Genomic DNA, 24368 nt, shown 5'->3' on the forward strand with positions numbered 1-24368 from the left:
TCTTACCCTGATGCGCCCATTGCTTTGGAATAAGGTAAATCTGGACTCATCAGACCACATGACCTTTTTCCTTTGCTCCACAGTCCAATCTTTATGCTCCCTAGATAACTGAAGTCGTTTTTTCAGATTAGCCTCACTAATAAGTGGCTTTCTTGTGGCCACACAGCTGTTTAGTCCCAGTCCTGTAAGTTCTTGTCGCGTTGTGCATGTGGAAATACTCTTACTTTCACTATTAAACACAGCCGCGAGTTCTACTGTCAATTTTTTACGATGTGACTTCAAGCGTTTTAGTGATCTCTTATCATGATCATTTGAAGATTTTTTTCTGACCACATTTCTTCTGCGAAGCTGACGGTTCACAACTATCCTTCCAGGTTTTAATAATGCGTTGGACAGTTCTTATCCCAATTCCAGTAATTTCAGCAATCTCCTTAGTTGTTTTCTTTGCTTGAGGCAGGCCAATATTTTGCCCCTTCTGAAACACAGTAAGATCTTTTCCACGACCACGGGATATGTCTTCCGACATGGTTGTTTAAGAAATGAGAAGATACACACTGCATCAGTTAGGGTTAAAAGAATTGTTGCCAGCAGAAACATATTCATCACAGCAATAATTATTCAATCATAGACTCTTAAGTATCTGCTTATTTACAGTAAATCCAAATGGCAACTTTTTTTTGGCCAGTCAGTGTAAAATAGAAATCCAATAAAATGACACAAAGATTCTGGATGCTTCTTGCATTGTTAGAAGGAGATACCATGTTAATTTCAATATTATTTGTTACAGTAGTAACAAAAGCCTATAACTAAGGTATTTTGTTGGAAACTATGGTTACCATTGTACATTTTTGTAAGGGGAAACCAACTGGAAATTATTCCAAAATCAAATGCATTAATTATCAATCAATGTAGCCTAAAGATTTTGATTGCTTTTGTAGTAATAAATGAACAGTATTCCTGTAGTACAGTAATACTAGTTGATTCCAGCTTACTAACAGAATTATTAGCAACAGTTATGTCTAGACATTGTGCTAGTTATGAGGAAGATAACAGTCTACAGTTTTAAAACAGACAGGACAAGAAACATGGCGGGAAAAAAAAATCTGATTGCTGTATATCAATACAAAAGAAAACACCAACTGCATAGACTAGATCTTATAATGCTGTAATTACAAAAGCATCTACCTTACATAACTGATGTTTGGGGAGAAAATGGATGTTATGAGAGAAAGCATGAACCTGTGATCAGAAGAACGTATTATTATGTCTGATAATCAATGCGGGGCTCAGTGTTTGCTGGGCAATGATGATGATGGTCAGGTGATGGGACCGTAATGTGTCTGCACACTGCACAGGCAAGTTGTATGACACATACATCAGCACAGGCAGATAAAAACAATGGCACGCACGCACTCACGCACACACTGAGAGGCGAGCTGGGCCATGCAACACTGCGCGATGATGCGCGAGCTTTATTATAGCTTGAACAGCAGTCATGGCAGAAAATACACACATCGGCGCGAGCTGCAGGCCTTACCGTCAGTGTATGCTCAGCTGTCTCTGTAAGCTGTCTGAGAAATGAGACACATTCAACACTGAGGCTGATTGATTTATTAAGAAAGCGAGAGGAAAAAATTAACCCTTCACAGTGCGAAAGCGGAAACGGAAGTGAGGAAGAGGACCACGCGCTGCTCTGTGTGAGACTGGATCGCGTGCAGTAGCAGCGAGTGACATGAAGAGACCGAGTGAGTAAAGTTCTAAAATAACTGTAATTATTTACACATTTTAATCACTCTAACATAAGGTAAAGCGTGACATTTAATGCAATTATTCGTTATAAGGCAACAACAAACTAACAGGAGCACGCATATGTTAGATTTCAGCTGCTTTGGTAAAACTCTAACGTAACTTGCACGTGTCTCTCTTGTAGAGTTGAGGAAGGCGAGCAAGCGCGTATCATGCGCCAAACGCTTCAAAATACAAAGGAAGGTAAGATATTTCAAGTGTTAAGACTCGTAACATAAGTTATTCTAGGAACTGATACATGCCTGGCCATTGTCACCAAACGTTGTCACATTAGCTTAGACTATTGACTTCTAAATAAGACTATTTAAACTTTACAGCACAAATATTACATTCGTTTTAACAGAGGAATTAATGTAAGTGCTTTTATAAAACTATAAGCTTCACATTTCTACCTTTTAAACCCTGCAAAAATGGGCCCCATTCACTTCCATTGTAAGTTCATCACTGTAACCTTGATTTATTTTTTTAAAGGACGGACGAGTGAACAGTAATTTTTGTTAATCAACATTATGCCACAAATGCTGTCAATTGAGCTTAACATGTATTGAACTCAGAATATTCTTTTAATTTCCTGTGATTTCATTAGCCTATTTCTTCTATATGTTGTGTGTGTGCAAAATACACGTGGGCCTGTTAATGTACATATTTTATTCTAAAGGAAATCTAAACTAAAGTCTGTCCCTCTAATCACAATGTAAACATGTTTTTTAACAGGTGATTCGTAAATAGTATACTTTTATATTTATAGTTGTTGTTGTTAAAGCACATTTGCGCTATATAAATATTTTTTCACGTCAAGGTTCGAGAACATAACCGTAAACTACGGAAAGAGGCTAAGAAAAAAGGGATAAGCAGAAAGCCGAAGAAAGATGTTGGGGTACCAAACAGCGCACCTTTCAAAGAGGAAGTGCTTCGAGAAGCTGAACAGAGGAAACAGGAGGTATGATCAGATTTCCAAAGTAATAATTTGCTTAATAATGACCCTCATAAACTCTTGTTACTGGACAATTACTGTTATTGTCCAGTAACAATTATACTGGTTATATCTCTACACTAAACAAATGTATCATCAAATGTGGTTCTTACAGCTTGAAGCCTTGAAAGAGCAAAATAGGATTATAAAGCAGCAAGAAAGAGCAGCGAAGAGGAAGAAGGAAAAAGAGGCAGGCGGCGCTGAAGCCGAACCCACAACTAAGGAGGCTAAAAAGGTAAGTAAGGTGTAAATAATGACACTGCAGAAAAGAACACCCCCCCACCCCCCTCAGTTTTCACAAACTACATTGTTCAATTGTAGGTGGAGAAAGCCAAAATAGTAAAGGCCAAAGAGAAAAGCTCTAAAACGTTTAGATGCTGCGAGCTGAACAAGGCAAGTTGACAAACTGACAACCAGCAGAACACATACAAAACTTCCAAGCCCTTTTATATTGACTACAATATGTTCTTTAATTGGTATGACCAAAGTCATCATTCACAGGGTTGATCTTAAGTTCCATTGAATTCTTCTGCAGGTGATTGAGGCCTCTGATGTGATAGTGGAGGTCTTGGACGCCAGGGACCCTCTGGGCTGTCGCTGTCCTCAGCTAGAGGAAACCGTCCTGAAACATGAGGGAAAGAAAAAACTAATGTTCATATTGAACGAAATAGGTACAGACCCCCTTGCATTGCCTTTGACCGACAGATGTTTTATTGACACATACATTGATTCCTTTTATTTTTTTTCTCCCCAATTTGGAATGCCCAATTCCCAATGCGTTCTAAGTCCTTGTGGTGGCTTAGTGACCCACCTCAATCCGGGTGGCGGAGGACAAATCTCAGTAGCCTCCACGTCTGAGACTGTCAGTCCGCGCATCTTATCATGTGGCTCGTTGAGCGCGTTGCCGCAGAGACATAGCATGTGTGGAGGCTTCACGCTATTCTCCGCGGCATCCACACACAACTCACCATGCGCCCCACTGAGAGCGAGAACCACATTATAGCGACCACGAGGAGGTTACCCCATGTGATTCTACCCTCTCTAGCAACCGGACCAATTTGGTTGCTTAGGACAGTGGTTCCCAACCCTGTTCCTGGAAGCCCCCCAACACTGCATATTTTGTAAATCTCTCTTTTATGACACACCCAGCTCAGGTCTGGGAGTCTCCACTAACGAGCTGATGAGTTGAATCAGGTGTGTTTGATTTGGGATATATCCAAAATATGTGGTGTTGGGGGGCCTCCAGGAACAGGATTGGGAACCACTGGCTTAGGAGACCTGGCTGGAGTCACTCAGCATGCCCTGGATTCGAACTAGTGACTCCAGGGGTGGTAGTCACCGTCTTTACTCGCTGAGCTACCCAGGCCCCCAAATACATTGATTCTTAAAAAAAAAAATTATTTTATAGATCTTGTTCCTAAAGAGAACCTAGAAAAATGGCTAAAATACCTTGAAGCTGAATGTCCAGCTTTTGTCTTCAAAGCATCAACACAACTGCAGGACAGAACTGTGGTGTGTATGAGTGGTGGGGATTTCTAGACTAAGAATTTTATCTTAATTCGAGGAGCTGACCTTCAAAGTTGACATTCTTTTTTTCTTTTACAGCAACAGAAAAAGCAGAGAGTATCTAATGCTGTTTTGGATAACAGCAGAGCAGCTTCATGTTTTGGCAGAGACTCTCTCCTACAGACACTTTGTGACTTGGCTAACAAGACAGATGACGAGAGCATGCTCAAAATTGGTGTTGTCGGTAAGATTTGTTATAAATTGTATAGACCACAGTAGGGCTGGGTGGAAAGACGCTATGTGCCATGCAATGGTAAAAATGTCAACCGGTAGAGATTCTGCTGTACTGTGGTAGATGCAAATGCAAAAATACAGAGTGGGACGTTTCCCAAACAATTCAAGATGAGAAATTTAGTTTAAGTGTTGAGTTAGTTTTTAAGGGGTATAAAACAGAAGCAATGTTGCGACTTGCTGCATTAATATAGAATTCAATGAATTTGCGGTCACAAGGGTGCAGGACTTTTTATGATTTGACATGTGAGAGGGACGAAGAAACATGGAGAAAACAAAAATACAGAATATAAATAATTTGAAGTACGTATTTAATACACTTGAAATATAGGTATTACTACATTGTAATAAAAAAAGCATTTGTTTGTTGAATTTACAGATGAAATAACTTTTGTGTGCTATATACCTTTACTTTTTTTAAAATTACTCATTATGACAGATTTTGGTCATACCTTCAACACTTAGGCCACAGTCACCTTTTGAATTTTGACCTTAAAGGAGATATGAGTCCTGTACCTAGTTTAAGTCATTGCTGACACTCATTACCATTACTCATTATTTAATATAACACAAATAATCCAATATTAAGCTGCCCTACACTGTTTCTTCTTCAGGTTTCCCTAATGTAGGGAAGAGCAGCATCATCAATAGTCTGAAAGGAATCAGAGCATGCAGTGTTGGTGTACAGAGAGGATTGACCAGGTAAAGCTTATCATTTATTTATTTATTGCCATGTACAGGGTTCCCACCATCGAGAGCCTGGAAACCAAGCAATTTCAAAAATTGTAATTAAAAGGCCTGAAAAGTCATGAAAAAAATAACAACAACTTTAATCATAACTTCTGTTTGTCAGTAAAAGTTTTTCATTGAGGGTAACCACCTGTGGGATTAATTTGTATGAAAACGTTACTAGGTATAGGCATGTCGCAATTATTAAATAACCGCGATTATTTGGCATTTCTAGTTCCATTCACATTTTAATGCCCAAATAAGGGAATTTTAAGCGAATGTACTGTATAAATGCTATGAACGGTGCGTTTGTGTGTCATTTAATTGAATGAGCATCACTGATCCGCACTACGGAGTCGTGCGGACGTCAACCAGTCCTGAAGAGCGCGTGAAGAGCCTCAAGCGCTCTGATGTGCGCGCTGTCAGCAGAGGCTCGCACAAAACTCCTGCGAAAATATACACAAACAAGTATAAACTGTGACCGTGAACGCAAAGTGCTCCGGTTTCACTTTAAACGATCGTGTAATGGCAAATGTTCCTGGTTCATACACGCAGTGACACAGAGGAAACGCAAATGATAAAACGAAATCTCGATAGTTTTGCTTCATGACAAATAAGGGCTTGTGGGTTTAATCAGAGCATTAAAATAATGTGTGAAAGTGAAGAAATTAGGACAGAAATATTTTTCTATTGCATAATAAAATATTGTAAATATAATAAAATATAAATAACCATTTTTTTAATTTATAAAAATATAATGTAAAATGAGTTCAAAAAACAACTGTGTAAATGTAAAATTTACCAAAACTAAAGATGACAAAGAGACATAAAATATTTGAAATATTTTGATATTTAAAACATTATTTTTCATCTCATTCATACATTTTTAAAGCCTTAAAAAGAAATCACATCCCTATTTTATTATTTGATTTATATATTTCAAGTTAAATGTGTAACAATGACTTCTTAATGTGCATGACACAAAAAACACACCTTAAGAAATTTGACAATTTATATGACAGTTAATCGTGAAAGCCCTTAAAGAGACAATTAATCATCATAGCCCTAAAACAGACAATTAATCGTCATAATCACAATTATTTGTTTGGCAATTAATTTGTCAGCCAAATTTCATAATCGTGACAGCCCTACTAGGTAACTACCGCTGATGATATACGAAGTGACCTTCCTTTAGGGTGCATTTGAATCTCAGATGTTTCTCGTTTTATTGGTTTACAAATATTTCATGAATAATTAAGTTTCAAGGATTGCTTCCTGACATACAAATAGAAATCTACACCAAAACTGGATAAATTACAGTCCATTCAGACCCCTTTTTTCTTTTCTTTTTTTACATTTTATGTTGTAGCCTTATGCTGAAATGCTTTAAGTTATTTTTTTCACAACAGTCTACACTCCATACCCCATAATGTCAAAGCAAAAATCAGATTTTTTGATAACTTTGCAAATTTATTAAAAAGAAAAAACTGATATCACATTGACCTAAGTATTCAGATCCTTTGCTGTGACACTGGAAATTTAGCTCAGGTGCATCCCATTTCTCTGGATCATCTTTGAGGTTTTTCTACACTTTGATTGGAGTCCAGCTGTGGCAAATTCAATTGATTAGACATGATTTGGAAAGGCACACACCTGTCTATATAAGGTATTGCAGCTGAAAATACATAGAGTAAAAACCAAGCCATGAGGTCAAAGGAACTGCCTACAGAGCTCAGAGACAGGATTGTGTCGAGGCACAGATCTGGGGAAGGCTACAAAAATTGTTTGGCTGCATTGAAGGTTCCTAAGAGCACAGTGGCCTCCATAATACTGAAATGGAAGAAGTTAGAAACAACCAGCACTCTTCTTAGAGCTGGCCGCCCAGCCAAACGGGGGAGAAGGGCCTTGGTAAGAGAGGTGACCAAGAACCCGATGGTTACTCTGGTTGAGTTCCAGAGATCATGTGTGGAGATGGGAGGAACTTGCATTAGGACAACCATCAATGCAACACTCCACTGATCTGGGCTTTATGGCAGAGTGGCCAGACACATAAAAATGTACCTAAAGAACTTCAGACTGTGAGAAAAAAAGATTATCTGGTCTGATGAAATGAAGATTGAACTGTTTGGCCTCAATTCCAAGCATCATGTCTGGAGGAAACCAGGCACCGCTCATCACTTGCGCAATACCATCCCATCGGTGAAGCATGGTGGTGGTAGCATCATGCTGTGGGGTTTTTTCAGCGGCAGGGACTGGGGGACTGGTCAGGGTTGAAGGAAAGCTGAACGCAGCAAAATACAGAGATATCCTTAATGCAAACCTGGTCCAGAGCGCTCAGTACCTCAGACTAGGCCAAAGGTTCACCTTCCAACAGGACAATGAACCTAAGCACACAGCCAAGACAATGCAAGAGTGGCTTTGGGACAACTCTGTGAATGTCCTTGAGTGGTCCAGCCAGAGCCCGAACTTGAACCCAGTCGAACATCTCTGAAGAGACCTGAAAATGGCTGTCCATTGATGGTCCCCATCCAACCTGACAGAGCTTGAGAGGATCTGCAGAGAAGAATGGCAGAAAATCCCCAAATCCAGGTGTGCAAAGCTTGTTTTATCATACCTAATAGGGCTGTCAAATTAAAAATTGAATATTAGTTGAATTTAAGAAGAAAAAATAATGCGCATTTGAATGCTAAAACTGTGCATTCAAATTTTGGTTGTGTGCCAAGTACTGCCGATGACTTCGGATCGATCGCATTCTTGAGCTAAAAATGGCTAGACACAGCGCAACAAATACAGTTTAACAGAAAGCAGGTGTCTCAAGATGCTTTTTAAAGTACTTTTAATTCGAAACAGCATCTAAAAAACAGCGCTCCTGCACGAGACGCTAAATAAACTTGGCCGTTGCGTCTTGCTCTCATAAATGTTTCTCAGATTAAGCAATTAATTTTTTAAACGCTTTGTCAGGAAAGGAATTAAACTTGGAAATGTGTGTCTCGAGATTCGCGCGCTCTGTTCCGTTCTGTTGTGTTCCGTCTGATTGAACAGCCCCGGGCGTGGGCTCATAGTCTGAGCCACTTCACCACCAAGTTCAGCCGAATGCCACTGCTATCTGGGAATATTGCTACCATACATACAACTGTAATGAATATAAAACAATGTGGTATTTCGCTGTTATTATGAAGCTTGTGTCTGGAGTAGTATACTGTAGCATCAGTGCAAGTGTAACACCATGTGGACTGCCTATTGAAGCATTTCCCTCCCTCATTTTACTTTTGTCGTAACATTTGAGAATATGGACCGACTAAAACGTTATTTTATGCACATTAGTTGAAAATGGAATGCTCTTTTTTTTTTTTTTTTTTAAACAGCCAGAAATGTTCTTTGCAATAATATAATGTTGCTGTATGGTTTAATGTATTTAATGCGCCCTCTTGTGGACAAAGGAAAAAATGTCAATTTAAAAATCAGATGAAAATATTTAATGTAAAAATTTGAATTGAGTTTTTCTGCCCAATTGACAGCCCTAATACCCAAAAAGACTTGACACTGTAATAGCTGCCAAAGGTACTTCAATTAAGTATGGAGTTAAGGGTCTGAATGCTTATGTCAATGTAATATTTCAGTTTTTTCTTTTTAATAAATTAGCAAAGTTATCAAAAATATGGTTTTTGCTTTGCCATTATGGGGCATGGAGTGTAGATTGATGTGAAAAAAAGCATTTTAGCATAAGGCTGCAACTAAACTGTGAAAACAATTAAGTGGTCTGAATACTTTCTGAATGCACTGTATTGTCCAGTTATCACTAAAGCTGGAAAAGTCATGGGAATTCATTGGTCAAAAGGTGTGGGAACCCTGCAGGTTGACATGAATTTGAAGCATGATGAACTGTATTGATCTGACCATGACATGAAGTCTTCAATCAATCCAACACTGAACTTCAAATCCCACCATGCATTGTATGTATTTAATTGCACTGTGATACTGCCCTCAAAACAGTCTTCCACCTTCCATACAGATATATGCAGGAAGTCCATATTTCTAAGAGAGTGAAGATGATTGACGGTCCAGGGATTGTGGCGGCCCCTTGTAACCCAGGAGATGTTATGACCCTCAGGAGCCTGCAGGTGGAGGAGAAAGAAGAGAGTCCACTGGAAGCAGTCAGGACTCTACTCAAACAGTGCAATCAGCAGCATGTAAGGAGGAGAACGTTTGTTATATTTCAGTCCACATTTACACATTCATCCTTTATTTCTTAGACCAGGGGTCGGCAACCTATTGTACGCATGCCAGCATTGGCACGTGGAGGGGTAATCACTGGCACGCCAGCAACGGCGAGAGAGGAGTAGACTATTTTATTTATATAAATTCCGCACCTGCATTCCATTCTACATCTTGATGTAATCCTTCCTTAGGGTCATGCAGCGTGTTTTCATGAGCTGAATGGGTGGCTAAACAAAAAGTTAAAATGTGACGAGACTGCAGTATACCCAACAGACTCGTGCAGCGCGTGCAAACCATTCACGCATCACGAGCCGGCAGCGCTTCACCTTCGGTTAATCACGGAAGTAAACGCACCCGCTTTGCTTCGGTCAGGCTGCGCAAATGATGGCTTACATTCCGTGTTTTATTTGTTTCTTTTTGCATTCAGAACAACACGTGATGTAATAAGGAAAACACCACTGTTAATCCTTGATTTCCAACCCAGCATACAGGTACACCCAAGGACGGATTAAGACCTGAGAGGCCCATTGGCCGGTACACCATGGAGTTCCCCCATGATGTGACTGCATTCACCTTTATGCGCTACAGGAAGATTGGCTGATTTGGTTGGATTTTTCAAATAGACGGAAGAAAAGTTTGTAGCAATGTCTGACGGCCATTTATAAACTCAGCAAAAAAAAAAAAAAAAACGTCCTCACTTTCAACTGCTTTTATTTTCAGCAAACTTAATGTGTAAAGAACATAAAGATTCAACAACTAAGACATAAACTGAACAAGTTTCACAGATATGTGACTAACAGAAATGGAATAATGTGTCCCGGAAAGGGGGGGCGGTGGTCAAAATCAAAAGGAACAGTCAGTATCTGGTGTGGCCACCAGCTGCATTAAGTACTGCAGTGCATCTCCTCCTCATGGACTGCACCAGATTTGCCAGTTCTTGCTGTGAGATGTTACCCCACTCTTCCACCAAGGCACTTGCAAGTTCCCGGATATTTCTGGGGGGAATGGCCCTAGCCCTCACCCTCTGATCCAACAGGTCCCAGACGTGCTCGATGGGATTGAGATCCGGGCTCTTCGCTGGCCATGGCAGAACACTGACATTCCTGTCTTGCAGGAAATACTGCACAGAACAAGCAGTATGGCTGGTGGCATTGTCATGCTGGAGGATCATGTCAGGATAAGCCTACAGGAAGGGTACCACATGAGGGAGGAGGTTGTCCCTGTAAAGCACAGCATTGAGATTGCCTGCAATGACAACAAGCTCAGTCCGATGCTGCTGTGACGCACTGCCCCAGACCATGACGGACCCTCCACCTCCAAATCAATCCCGCTCCAGAGTATAGGCCTCAGTGTAACACTCATTCCTTCGATGATAAACACCCGAGTCCGACCATCACTCCTGGTGAGACAAAACCGCGACTTGTCAGTGAAGAGCACTTTTTGCCAGTCCTGTCTATGGTTGCAGCGGTATACAGGTTTCACAGTATACCACGGTATGAAAATTGACGGTTATCATACCATGTACATTTGCTTATCTACGGTATTGAGGAAAACAAATGCAACCGGACGGAGAATTTCACCTGCATGTGCGCATCTCCTTTCCTCCTCGACTGCTGCCAACTTGCGCCACACAAACGCAGCGGAGGAAATGTCAGAGAAGCCAGGAGAGGGGGTCTGACATAAGTGAGTGTGTGTGAGTTAAAGCAGTGTTTCTCAACTAGTGGGTCGCAGGTCTATTCGGACTGGGTCGCGGACAGCAGGGAAAGAACAATGCCATGGTTCTCCCATTGAAGATATTTTGGCGGCCGTCCAAGTGATAGCCTATTTAGGACTGCCGAGGCAGATTTAATGATAATCTCGCAATCAGCTAAAGGCTTCTCATCTGTACTTTTGCACGAATGTAACGGAACCAGCTCGTGATCATGATATACTCTGCTCTCTGGCATGCACGTGCAACAATCAGGCTTCCCTCGATATTGTGGAGTGCAGACCTCAAAACTGATGTGACCCATTTCAATTCTAGTGAGACTTTTCTCATTTAAAGTGTTACGGAGGATGTCAAGTCGAACCTCTCAAACAGTAGGCAGCCCTGACAAACTGCACTGAGGAAAAGAGCAACACTGTGCTATGCGCTAATTTTTTTATTATTATACATCACCTACATCAAAATTGTTTCACAATTTTACATAAGTAAAAGTAACTTATATTTTGACAATGATAGTTTCTTTTGAAATAATCAAAAGGTAGAATCTATTAGACCTCATTTTATATCAACAGTGGCAGTTGTAGTTCAAGGTGTGTTTCAGCTAGTACTTATTTTTTCATAAATACTATATTACTATTATTTAAGACTAGCTACACTGACCTAACCATGGTAATGAGGAGCCTTTCCTCCTGTGTAATTATGTATGTTCTGTTTGAAATTAGGAAACAAACGGGATAATAATGGGCTCATAAGTAAATATGCTCTTCAGTTTTTAAAAGGGGGAGAGAAAACTTCCTGTCGCTTTTGTTGTTGACGTCAACAACAAAAATGTCACTTGATGCATGTCCTTGTACTTGAAAACCATGAACAAAACTATGCAACAAAAGGAAATGCAACCCAGGATACATTAAATACAAGTTACGTTTTTATTATGATGGGTCGCCACTGGATTTCCAATGTAAAATCTGGGTCCTGAAGCAAAACCAGTTGAGAACCACCGAGTTAAAGATACAGACAGGAGCAGTCTGGCTGCGTTGTCACGCATCTTAATTGATAATCATAGGACATTACTTGAAAAGCTCACACAGCTGATGTTATTTTTCCATTTAGTAGTTAATTTAACATGCTATGCTAACATGTAAACTAACATGCTTTACTTATATAACATGTTATAGTTACATGCTATTTTTTTTTTATCATGTTTATAATTTGGTTATTATAATTCTGTTAGCTTTCTTATTTATTCTATTTTATTTTCAAAATGGAGACTTTTTTACACATACTTCAATAAAAAAAAAAAAATGGTTTCAAGTTTCAATTATAAAGCGTTTGTTCAATAAAAAAAAAAAAAAAAAACTCCTTTAAAGGTCATTGTAACTGATAATAATAATTGTGTAATACCATATACTGTGATACTGTGAAACCATGATATATTTTGAGACTTACTGTACCGTGAAAATCTCATACCGTTGCAACCCTAGTCCTGTCTGGTCCAGCGAAGATGGGTTTGTGCCCATTGGTGACATTGTTGCCGGTGATGTCTGGTAAGGACCTGCCTTACAACAGGCCTACGAGCCCTCAGTCCAGCCTCTCTCAGCCTATTGCGGACAGTCTGAGCACTGATGGAGGGATTGTCCTGGTGTAATTTGGGCAGTTGTTGTTGCCATCCTGTACCTGTCCCGCAGGTGTGATATTCGGATGTACCGATCCTGTGCAGGTGTTACATGCACGTGGTCTCCCTTTAGCGCTGTCTTAGGCGTCTCACAGTACGGACATTGCAATTTATTGCCCTGGCCACATCTACAGTCCTTATGCCTCCCTGCAGCATGCATAAGTCACGTTCACGCAGATGAGCAGGGACCCTGGCATCTTTCTTTTGATGTTTTTCAGAGTCAGTAGAAAGGTCTCTTTAGTGTCCTAAGTTTTATAACTGTGACCTTAATTGCCTACCATGTGTAAACTGTTAGTGTCTTAACGACCATTCCACAGATGCATGTTCATTAATTGTTTATGGTTCATTGAATAAGCATGGAAAACTTTGTTTAAACCCTTTACAATTAAGATCTGTAAAGTTATTTGGATTTTTTACAAAATTCTTTAAAATACAGTGTCCTGAAAAAGGGCCGTTTCTTTTTTTTGCTGAGTTTGTACTTTTTAATTATGAACCATTCCAAAATCATGCGTTATTAATGGGGCTGTGCACGGTATTTAATTACCAAAATCACTTCAGTTATTCTGCACATGTATAGAGGTCTTCACCCCAATCGGAGTCCGACGGTACCTGACAAACCATCAGGTTTTGGGCCAGGTTCGGATCAGTTTTTCAAGCAGGCTACAGGGCGAGTTACGAGCCGTTCACACCTGCGTCTTACTGTTTTTAAATTGTTTTTCTATGTAAACACGCACCAGATGGACGTCTGTGATCGTTGCGCCGCACCACAACTCAGGACCGTTGCATTTTTAGACACTGCATTGTTTAAAATAACGTTAATATTTATAAACACATCTCGAGACACCTGTGTTTTATGTTTCATTTGTTGTGCTGCATCAGCGCTGGTGTCACACATCAACATTAAAGTTCATGAAGTTCAGGTCACAAAGAGGACTTAATATGACTGTTACACATGATTCCAGATTGTTTTTCACCTGGCTAAATTTCAGTGCTTGTTAAACAGTGAGCCAGTGTTTTTATTCCCCCTTTTGCTCTGATGTGCAGACAATAATTACAAAAGTTTTGCTAAATCATTTAAAATCAAAGCATCCTGAAGAGGTTTATAAACCGTAGCATTTGCTGCCTCATGGAAAAGTGAACCTGCCTGGGCAGAATTATGCATTTTCCATTTATTTTAAATAGGCCTACTATGTTGCAGGCAGTGACGGAGACTATTTTGGTTGACTTTAATGTAATTTTATTTTATGAAGGCTCATAGCTCACTGTGCATTTTATTTCCTGCTAATCTGAGATTGTGTTTGATGCATCAATGGCAATAATCATTCTCGAGTCTCGACAAATAACCATCCGTGAACCAAATATTACAAAAGGTTACCATGCATTAAGGCATCTTTTGCTTTATCATTAAACATCAAATGCATGCATGACTTAAACATTTTAAAGTCATCCATACCGTTGCACATATTCTGTCGCTTATATCAATTTAAACCATCAGCTTTGTAGACAGCCAGAGTAAACTGCACTTTGTGTTTGAAAGTGTTGTGTGATTCAAAGGCTGTTCTCTGTAGTTCCCCGAGCGCACACTCGAGTGTCTGTGCTCACGCTGCTGTAGTCCAGCACGCATTTGGGCAAACAAATGGTATTTCACATAAGGCTGACATTTATGTGGACTTAAATAGATCTCAAAATAAATACATTTATTTAGAGCTCGGGCCCTTTGGGTTTAGAGGCCCTTGGGCAACGGCCCAAACAGCCTGGTGGTTAATCCGTCCTTGGGTATATCCTCAAACCATGGTCACACTCAAAATTACATAAAATTAAAAGAGAAAACATAATCCCACATCGTTGTTCAAAAATCTTTTAAAGTCTATTCAAATTTTTAATTAAACCTGGAAATAAAGTTTTAGGATTTTGCAGGTGCGATTCACCAAAGAGGGCTAAAAAGTTGATCGCCTTGTGATGCACAAATGGCTTGCACCCGCAGCGTGAATCTAGTCACACTTTAATAGTGTTTAGCCTCCCATTCAGCTGATGAAAACACCACGTGATCATGTGGAAGGATTACATTCGCAGGTGCGAAAAACGTCACAAATAAAATAGCCTGCTCCTCTCTTGCTGTTGCTTGCATACTAGTGATTACATGATTACAATGACATAATAAATATTTAAGATTCCACACAATTTCATGATCAGTAATCAAATAAGCAAATTTGTGACATTAACTGTTAACTTATTTTGTTCAAAAGGACAGGCTTTCTTTCATTAAAGCACTTAAGATGCTTTGTGAAAATTGACATAAATCCAGCACATTGACCAGGAAAATGTGTTAGACCATATATCCATCTGTTTGTAAAAACAAGCAAAAATTCTGTGGTAATGCATAAAGACCATTGCTTTCTAGTTGGTTTAAAATAAATTATATTTATTGTAATAATTGTTTTACTGTATTTTATTATACTGGCAAGCAATGCTTTTTTTTTTTTTAAATTATCACACATTATACATTTGCACATACAGTGAAATTCTTTTATCCCAGCTAAGCTGGGGTCAGAGCACAGGGTCAGCCATGATACGGAGCCCCTGGAGCAGATATGGGCTTGAACCCCCAACCTTCTGATCAGTAACCCAGAGCCTTAACCACTGCCCCTATTTTTTCACATATCCCAGCTAAGCTGGGGTCAGAGCGCAGGGTCAGCCTGGAGCAGATGGGATCAAGGGCCTTGCTCAAGGGCCCAACGGTAGCATCATGGTGGTGTTGGGGATTGAACCCCCGACCATCTAGTCAGTAACCCAGAGCCTTAACTGCCAAGCCACAACTGCCCCTAGGCACTTCTTAAGTGCATTACCGTAGACACGGATTTTGCTTGCTTTTGCAAATAGATGGACAGATCTTAATTATTTTCTATGGCAATTGCCAGCATGTTACAGATGGTATCCAGATGTGTAACTTGAATTAAACATATAACATTCCTTTTAAATAGTTTTACATACCTTTTCATATGTCTATTTCAGATAATGCTGCAATATAATGTCCCAGACTACAGAAACTCTTTAGAGTTCTTGACCACATTTGCCAAGAAACGAGGCTTCCTGCAGAAAGGTGGAGTACCGGACACAGAGCTGGCAGCCACAACATTCCTCAACAACTGGACAGGGTTAGTTTTGGACCGTAGTCATCATTTCAGATGAATTAATGCTGAAATATCTCTGTAAGGGTGTGAGTTCGAGAGGTCGTGAGTCCTTGCCAATTGGAGTCAGTCAGTTTATTTGATAATCAGTCATACAGATGCAGTGGTACAACTGTGTATGACCTGGTGAGTTCTGATGAAAATCGTATGAATTGTCATGCTATGTAGTCAGATTGTTTTCCTTGTTGTTGCAATATCCTGGAAGTTACTGCACAATTGTAACATGTCACAGTTGTGATGCCCATATTCTCAAAATGTGTAAAAGCTTAAAGCAAGCATTTATAGTTTTCAGAGATTGTGTGATTGTTATTGCCATATAGATACAGTTGTGCTCAAAAGTTTGCATACCCTGGCAGAAATTGTGAAATTTTGGCATTGATTTTGAAAATATGACTGATCATGCAAAAAAAAACAACTGTCTTTTATTTAAGGATAGTGATCATATGAAGCCATCTATTATCACATAGTTGTTTGGCTTCTTTTTAAATCATAATAACAGAAATCACCCAAATGGCCCTGATCAAAAGTTTACATACCCTTGAATATTTGGCCTTGTTACAGACACACAAGGTGACACACACAGGTTTAAATGGCAATTGAAAGGTTAATTTCCCACACCTGTGGCTTTTTAAATTGCAATTAGTGTCTGTGTATAAATAGTCAATGAGTTTGTTAGCTCTCACATGGATGCACTGAGCCATGGGGAGCAGAAAAGAACTGTCAAAAGACCTGTGTAACAAGGTAATGGAACTATATAAAGATGGACAAGGATATAAAAAGATATCCAAAGCCTTGAAAATGCCAGTCAGTACTGTTCAATCACTTAAGAAGTGGAAAATTCGGGGATCTCTTGATACCAAGCCAAGGTCAGGTAGACCAAGAAAGATTTCAGCCACAACTGCCAGAAGAATTGCTCGGGATACAAAGAAAAACCCACAGGTAACCTCAGGAGAAATACAGGCTGCTCTGGAAAAAGACGGTGTGGTTGTTTCAAGGAGCACAATACGACAATACTTGAACAAATATGAGCTGCATGGTCGAGTTGCCAGAAAGAAGCCTTTACTGCGCCAATGCCACAACAAAACACCTTAACATGCCTCACAGCTTCTGGCACACTGTAATTTGGAGTGACGAGAACAAAATGGAGCTTTATGGTCACAACCATAAGCGCCATGTTTGGAGAGGGGTCAACAAGGCCTATAGTGAAAAGAATACCATCCCTACTGTGAAGCATGGTGATGGCTGACTGATGTTTTGGGGGTGTATGAGCTCTAAAGGCACAGGAATCTTGTGAAAATTGATGGCAAGATGAATGCAGCATGTTATCAGAAAATACTGGCAGACAATTTGTATTCTTCTGCATGAAAGCTGCGCATGGGACGCTCTTGGACTTTCCAGCACGACAATGACCCTAAGCACAAAGTTGACCCTCCAGTGGTTACTGCAGAAAAAGGTGAAGGTTCTGGAGTGGCCATCACAGTCTCCTGACCTTAATATCATCGAGCCACTGTGGGGAGATCTCAAACGTGTGGTTCATGCAAGATGACCAAAGACTTTGCATGACCTGGAGGCATTTTGCCTAGACGAATGGGCAGTTATACCACCTGCAAAAATTCGGGGCCTCATAGACAACTATTAAAAAAGACTGCACGCTGTCATTGATGCTAAAGGGGGCAATACACAGTATTAAGAACTAAGGGTATGCAGACTTTTGAACGGGTCATTTCATTTTTTTTCTTTGTTGCCATGTTTTGTTTTATGATTGTGCCATTCTGTTATTACCTACAGTTGAATATGAATCCCATAAGAAATAAATGTTTTGCCTGCTCCCCCATGTTTTCTTTAAAAATGGTACATATATTACCAATTCTCCAAGGGTGTGAAAACTTTTGAGCACAACTGTATAATCCATATACCTGCGTATAATCAGTTCACTTTTGGTTTTTTAATTGTGAAATTCTGTGTTAACGGTTGGGAGCTCTTAAAGCAGGCTATGCCGCCCCAACAGATCTTTTTACTGCACAAGCTCAAGCCCTCTATATATGTTGCGCTTTATTGCGGAATTGTTCTTCCTGTTATGTTGTTTTAGGGCTAAACTGAGTTACCACAGCAGAGTTCCAGAGCGACAGGGCCTCCCCTCTTTCCTCTCTGATGCCAAGGTGACAGATCTGCAATCAGGTTTGGATATGGACAAAGTGAGGAAAGGCAATGAGGATGTTATCAAAGGTATGTCTCAGATTTTACTGAATCGATTTCTCAAATCTTCCTATAGTACTAATTTTGCAGTTTATTGAACACATCAGAAAATAAAATGCATTTTTATGTACATTTATGAAAATTTAACTGTTGTCAGGTGTGCGGTTTCCAAATTTAGCAAGCAGTATAAGTTTTAACTCAAAGGGCTTCACTGCTGGTGTGCTCGATGTCAGTGAGCTGCCTAAAGAGACAACGTCAACAACAACCACTGATGTGAAGGTGATGGACATGACCGCCAACACGGAGGAGGTACTTCTTATCTGTATGAATTAAAAATGCCATGTAATGGCACATTTTACCTCTAGAGCGCCTTCTGTTATCTGAGACAATGAGAAATGATGAGTCTGTTGTTTACAGAAGTCTTTTGATGACTTTCTAATCCAACTCTGATCTCTCTGACAGAAGTCTACAAGCTTGAGTCTAACTCGGTACAAACATACTCTATGCAAGTATGCAGACACAAATGCTTGGCCAATACATTGCAAGTGCGCTGTCCCATTGTACATATGCAATGTGTGTTGGGGCATCTGCACGCTATCCCTCCAATTGTCTTATGATACTGCACCCTCCTTTTGTCCCGTATTGAACACCATTCAAAATGCATAAATTGTTGATTAGTGTACAACGGCACTAAAGACCACCCTTAATGAAAATCAGTTTTAAAAAGTTTAAAATGCCAAGGATCTCAATTTGTTTATTTCAAATCACTTTTGACATTTTAATATATCTTAACTATATTACAACAATTTCTGATTTGTTCTGCTTGTAGAAAATCATTTTTCAGGGTTTCCTTAAGTCTTAAATATACTTTTTAAAATTTAAGGCCATAAAAGGTCTCAAATTACAAGAAGTCTTAAATTTTGGGGCGTGAATAGAGGAGACGCTTAAAACAGCCGAATCTGCGCGAAAATCATCCTCTCTCTCGTGCATCAGTCATTTAGCAGCCGACACTTCAGTTTAGTGTGAGCGCGCGCAGGGAAGCGCATTTTAACTGAACTTAATGTTACACATGTGTAAACCTTCATAAATCCATTAATCAGAAATGCAAATGGCGTTATTTTACATCTCTGTAATCGAGCGATGCACTAACACTTCGCTCCTGCTTATAATCGACAAAACTGTCAACGTTACAATTTGCAAGCGCGCGAGGTTGGAGCAGTCTTTTGACGCCTTTCAAATCTTGGCACTTCCTTATTTTACATCACCTTTCTCCTGACAATAACTGTAAAGCTAACAGAACTACTCAGTTGCAGAGTTACACCTGTTAAATCTCTCAGCTCCTCCTCTCTTGAGCTCCATCTGACATATACAGTTATTTTCTCTGCCATCTGAATCAATTTAAAAAAAATTTTTTTTATAATTATATAAAATTATAATATTAATATGAAAATATATTATCTATTTAATAGTATATAATCTGTTTTCAGTATACATAACTAATTATGCAGCACAGTTCTCTTTCATAATTTAATCTGTTTACATTTTCAATACATATTGTCGACTTTAAATGACCGTTTTGACTTTTACTTGAGATTTCACACAAAGATTTTAATTGTCATCACTTACCTTCATGCTGTTGCAAACCTGTACGACTTTCTTATTTCAGTGAATATCAAAAGGAGATATTAGGCAGTTACAATCACCATTCACTTTCATTGAAAGATAAAAAGATGCAGTGACAGTGAATGAGACTAAACGTTTTGGTTAACATCTTTTTTTGTTCCACGGCAGGGAAAAATTCATACAGTCAAGGGTGAGCAGTGATGACAGATTTTTAAATGAACTGCCCTTTAACTTCCTGTTAAAGTATTTGGTAAAGGTATCTGCCAAGAAAAAAAAATATATAAATGTAATTCAGCACATGCTAGACCTTATTCACAGCAGCACCATATTACATTTTGACGAGAATGACAACGAGGCTGTGAGGGATAGACGTACAGTCTCTGCAATGAGATGTACTGCAATTTAAAGTGTTTTTGGATCGTTCTGCTGACAAAACATTGAAAAAATATATTTTCAAGGACACTCAGTAGACAAAAAAACTCCAGACAACACGAGTTGTGGAAAATCAGATGGGATATTGGAGCTTTTTACAGCTTTATACCATTTGTACCATAGAAGAGACTGTAAGTCTGTCCCTCACAGCTTCATTTCCATTCCCATTAAATATCAAACATGGCGCTACTGTGAAATAAGGTCTAAGACCAGTCCTCTTGTTTACAAAAATGTCTGCGCATGCGCAGTAAGTGGTGGTAGAAAGCCCGCTGACAGTTGTTAGATTTGATAGATTAGATGATTAAACTAAAGTATAACACAAAACCATCATAAATGCAAACATATTCTTAGCAATACAGTTGCTATAATAAAATGAGTTCGAGCACTTATTATGGTTTTTAAACGTGCCTAATTTTGTTTTAAAGGTCTCATACAATAGATTTACATGCATCCAAGGTTGAAAAACACTTTAATTTGCTCAATTTAAATTGCAGTATTACCTTTTTTTCCCCAGTGTCAAAAACGACTCCTTCAATGATCCCTTCTAAAGGATCTGTTCTGAACTCCTCCTTTCAGAGAGCCTACTCTGCTCTGATTGGTCAGATGTCCCAGTCTGTTGTGATTGGTCTACTGCTTAGTGTAGTGTTCGAGGGTGGGTCAAAGCTGTTTGCGAGCAGCCAATGAAGACCAGAGATGGGTTTTTTGTTACCAAATTAAGTAGGTTAGTACAGGAAGTAAGTCTGGAATTACAAACGACTCGTTTCAGGTGTTCAGAATTGGTTCTTTCTTTTGGGAGTCAAAACTCCATTTGTCGTGCACTTTGATTTTTGAAACTTTGCAGACTTTTTTACATTCACAAACAGCTATATAACACACTATATGAAAGGTAATATTTTAGAAACCATAATAGGTGCTCTTTAATAAAACATGTAATCATGTTCGCTAAAAATGTTTGCTGCAAAATTGTGAGTTGAAATGATCTCAGTCCAGTCAGCTCTGTTGATGGCTTGAAGCCACAGCAGTCAACGAGAGCCCTCTGAATAATTTTTCAACAACGTAATCCGATAAAAGTTTACTTTTTACATCTTGCTGGAAAGCAAGTGACTAAAGAGAAGGGTCACAATATAGGCTACATACATGCATTCTTAATTCATTTAGAGTTTTAATGTTGTATTAACTTATTAAAAAAAAAAAAAAACACACACACAAATGCACAATAAAATAAATAAAAAAAAAATGTCCAGAGACATCCAAGTAGTCTCAGTGGTTTGGTATTTACCAGCTAATTAATTATTTAATTTTTATTATTATTATTATTATTGCAAAAGTGGTCTTTTTTCTTTTATTTGGCCTTAAGTCTTAAATTCCATTCCTTTTGAACCTGCAGAAACCCTGATTTTTAATACATGCCTACCTCACAAATAAATGTATTGCCTTTTTCATCAGTCAAAATGGGCTCACTTTGCCCATCCAAGGCAACAAATCCATTCCTTCTCCCTAATGTCAAACTATTTGTTGCAGTGATAAAGGGGTTTAGGAAAGTGTCGTAATAGTTCTTTCTGCCATCCAATATTTTAGGAGAAAATTATATTCAATAAGTCTGTTACAATTGTGGGCATTTAACCCCATTGTACACTTTCATATAAAACATGTTAGTAAACTTATTTACTAACATATTACCTTTTCAAAATTGTAAAAAAAAAATAAAATAAAAAAATACTCAGTGTATATTTGGACGTGCACAAACCTCGTTTGAGAGGAAAGTATGCAACTTGTGGGAAAGATGCAATACCCATTGGAGCAGGTGGGGTAGTTAGAGAACAGTATGGGGCTAGGGGCTAAATTTGAGAACATTTGAAATACGTTTTAATTAAATTTGATTCATAGATGTACAAAAAACTATTTAAAGCTGAATAACATCCAGAAAGTCAGACGGTGAAATATTGACACGTTAACCCTTCCTTGGACTTGCTGATCTTTCAGACCCATTTAGAACCATTTTAAAAACTGGTCAAAATGGCCTGCAAGACCACAGAAGGGTTAAGACAATGAAAGGAACATTTTGTGTTAAATTATATCTCTTAAACATTTGTATACAAAAATATATACATGTTTTGATGGTCTTGACAAAATTACAACTTTTGGTTCCAGTTCCAAAAACTATGCTGTATTTATAACATATTCTATACCTGTCCCGGGTCAAAAATGACCCTCAGACAATAGGAGAGCTAGAGGAAATTCTGATGGAGCATTTGACAGATTGAGATTGTGGAAAGATCCGGTCAGTTTGAAATAAATTGGATCCAAATATATAAACTATTCACTCAAGCACAGCAGCACCATAAACTATCAAACAGTCATGACATTTTAAATATTCATGAAAGAAATGGTTTACTTACAGTTTTTGTGACCAGGCCCAAGTGTTTTTAACTGCCCCATCCTTCAATAACAGTTCCTTTGCAATCAATTATCTGATGGTTGTTGTTAACAACATAGTTGGTGATCATTAACTTCAAATGGCTGCACTGTTAGACTTATGTGTTGTATTTGGCGCTAAAAATGTCAACAATAAACTTAACCACCTCTGAGGTGAATCACAACATTACAAACTTTGATTTGAAGCAAAAAAGTATTTGAAAATAAAACAAAAGACAACGGTACTAGACGTCTTGCATGTTGTGTACTTAATGTCTTTCATGAGGGCATGAACTACAATCCGATGAAGCATTGCAAATGACAATCAAATTAAAATATAAAACTTTTAAAGTTGTTGATTCTAGAAAATGTTTAATTTTTATTGTAAAATATTCAGATATTTAGTTGGAGAGTGTAGGAAAACCATCCCGATTGCATCATTCACGGTACGTCATTTTAGTGGGCGGTCACTGCAGCGGACGATTCTCTGATTGGTGGAGTGTTTCTCTTCAGGATCACCAAGAATTCCGCTATTGAACACTATTTCTAAAACAATTAAGTTGAAATAACGCAGACTGTGCCAACAGTTAAACTCAGAGCTCACAGTAGGTCTGTCTTTAAAGGTTTATAATCATTAAAAATGTATTTGCCTATCCCAAATGAATGGTATTTTTATTTCCATTTTTAATTTACCTTCCATAAAGGATAGTAACAACCCGTAAAATTTTGTTTGCATAGCTAAAAGGATTTGCGTTCATGTGACTTGCAAAGACTGTTTCAGGGCTTATTCTGTTTGATATAATTTACAAATCATATCAAAATAGTATGCATGAATACCTCAATACAGTAAATGACTATGATGTTAAAATGCTGATTGGAACTCTTTGTTTTCAAGCCCGAGTTTGGAAATCCTGTTTCCACAATGGTGACACAGATATGTCAATTAACACAGAAGATCAAAGGTGTGTTGTATTGGTATTACCTTTTAACTCTCTTTTAAATGTCATTTTCTTCTACAAATCTCTCTTTTTATCTCCTACAGATAAATCAGCTAAAACAGTAAAGTTTATCCCCATCAACACTGACCTGACTTCAGTTCAACAAAACAACAATGATGATGCATATGATTTCAACACAGACTTTGTGTAAAATGGTAGCAGCAGGGATCCAATGAGCAGAGATCTGTTTTTGGCACAGTGTTTGTGTTCTATGTGTTGACAGATTAACATGGACTGAAAGGTATCAGGTTCTGGGACAGCACCCAGTGAGTGCATATTATAGGATCTCTGTATCTACATAAGGGTCTGCTGATGTTAACCCTAATTTTGTATCTGTATGTATTAAAACAATATGATTGTTCCATCTAGTATTTGAGATTTCAGTCATTTGACAAAATTTAATTCCATACTCTTGCAATGCATACAAAATGTATATTGAAATTTATTTTATAGTTTCTGTTAGAACAGTTTCCCATTATGTACAAATTGGCACACTTTCCCCTCAGCTAAAGCTTATGAAGGACGAAACGAGACTTGCTGAGGTTGTGTAACCAGTGAAGCATAATCATAAAATAAAAATACATGCATCTATAGAAATGTTTATAGTATTACAGAA

General features: G+C 38.6%; 2 protein-coding genes across 5 annotated transcripts in view; one reads left to right on the forward strand and one right to left on the reverse strand.

The window, feature by feature from the left end:
* Positions 1–1657, reverse strand: part of LOC127426308 (protein polybromo-1-like) — a 42914-nt gene extending 41257 nt beyond the window's left edge. For 2 of the 4 annotated variants that reach the window (XM_051673035.1, XM_051673038.1), the window contains exon 1: positions 1186–1482. In XM_051673035.1, the coding sequence (XP_051528995.1) occupies positions 1186–1235 (50 nt within the window). In that variant the 5' untranslated portion in view covers positions 1236–1482. Of the gene's footprint in view, positions 1–1185; positions 1483–1537 lie in introns of those variants that run through there. The other 2 variants (XM_051673036.1, XM_051673039.1) reach the window with 2 other exon arrangements.
* LOC127426318 (guanine nucleotide-binding protein-like 3) lies at positions 1596–24242 on the forward strand. Its single transcript, XM_051673063.1, has 15 exons — positions 1596–1745; positions 1931–1989; positions 2606–2746; positions 2895–3014; positions 3101–3172; positions 3315–3450; positions 4188–4291; positions 4385–4529; positions 5191–5278; positions 9318–9495; positions 15913–16055; positions 18178–18314; positions 18442–18593; positions 23650–23716; positions 23797–24242. The coding sequence occupies exons 1-15, from the start codon at positions 1733–1735 to the stop codon at positions 23901–23903; spliced, it is 1662 nt and encodes a 553-aa protein (XP_051529023.1). The 5' UTR covers positions 1596–1732; the 3' UTR covers positions 23904–24242.
* The last annotated feature ends 126 nt before the right edge of the window (positions 24243–24368 follow it).

The sequence above is a fragment of the Myxocyprinus asiaticus genome, chromosome 35 (genome assembly GCF_019703515.2).
Source record: "Myxocyprinus asiaticus isolate MX2 ecotype Aquarium Trade chromosome 35, UBuf_Myxa_2, whole genome shotgun sequence".
NCBI classification, from domain to species: domain Eukaryota; kingdom Metazoa; phylum Chordata; class Actinopteri; order Cypriniformes; family Catostomidae; genus Myxocyprinus; species Myxocyprinus asiaticus.

Excerpts from the sequence above, each read along its gene's own strand:
- LOC127426318 (XM_051673063.1), top strand. Across the intron at positions 2,747-2,894 it reads CTGAACAGAGGAAACAGGAG|CTTGAAGCCTTGAAAGAGCA; the intron begins GTATGATCAGAT and ends TGGTTCTTACAG. Across the intron at positions 3,015-3,100 it reads CAACTAAGGAGGCTAAAAAG|GTGGAGAAAGCCAAAATAGT; the intron begins GTAAGTAAGGTG and ends GTTCAATTGTAG.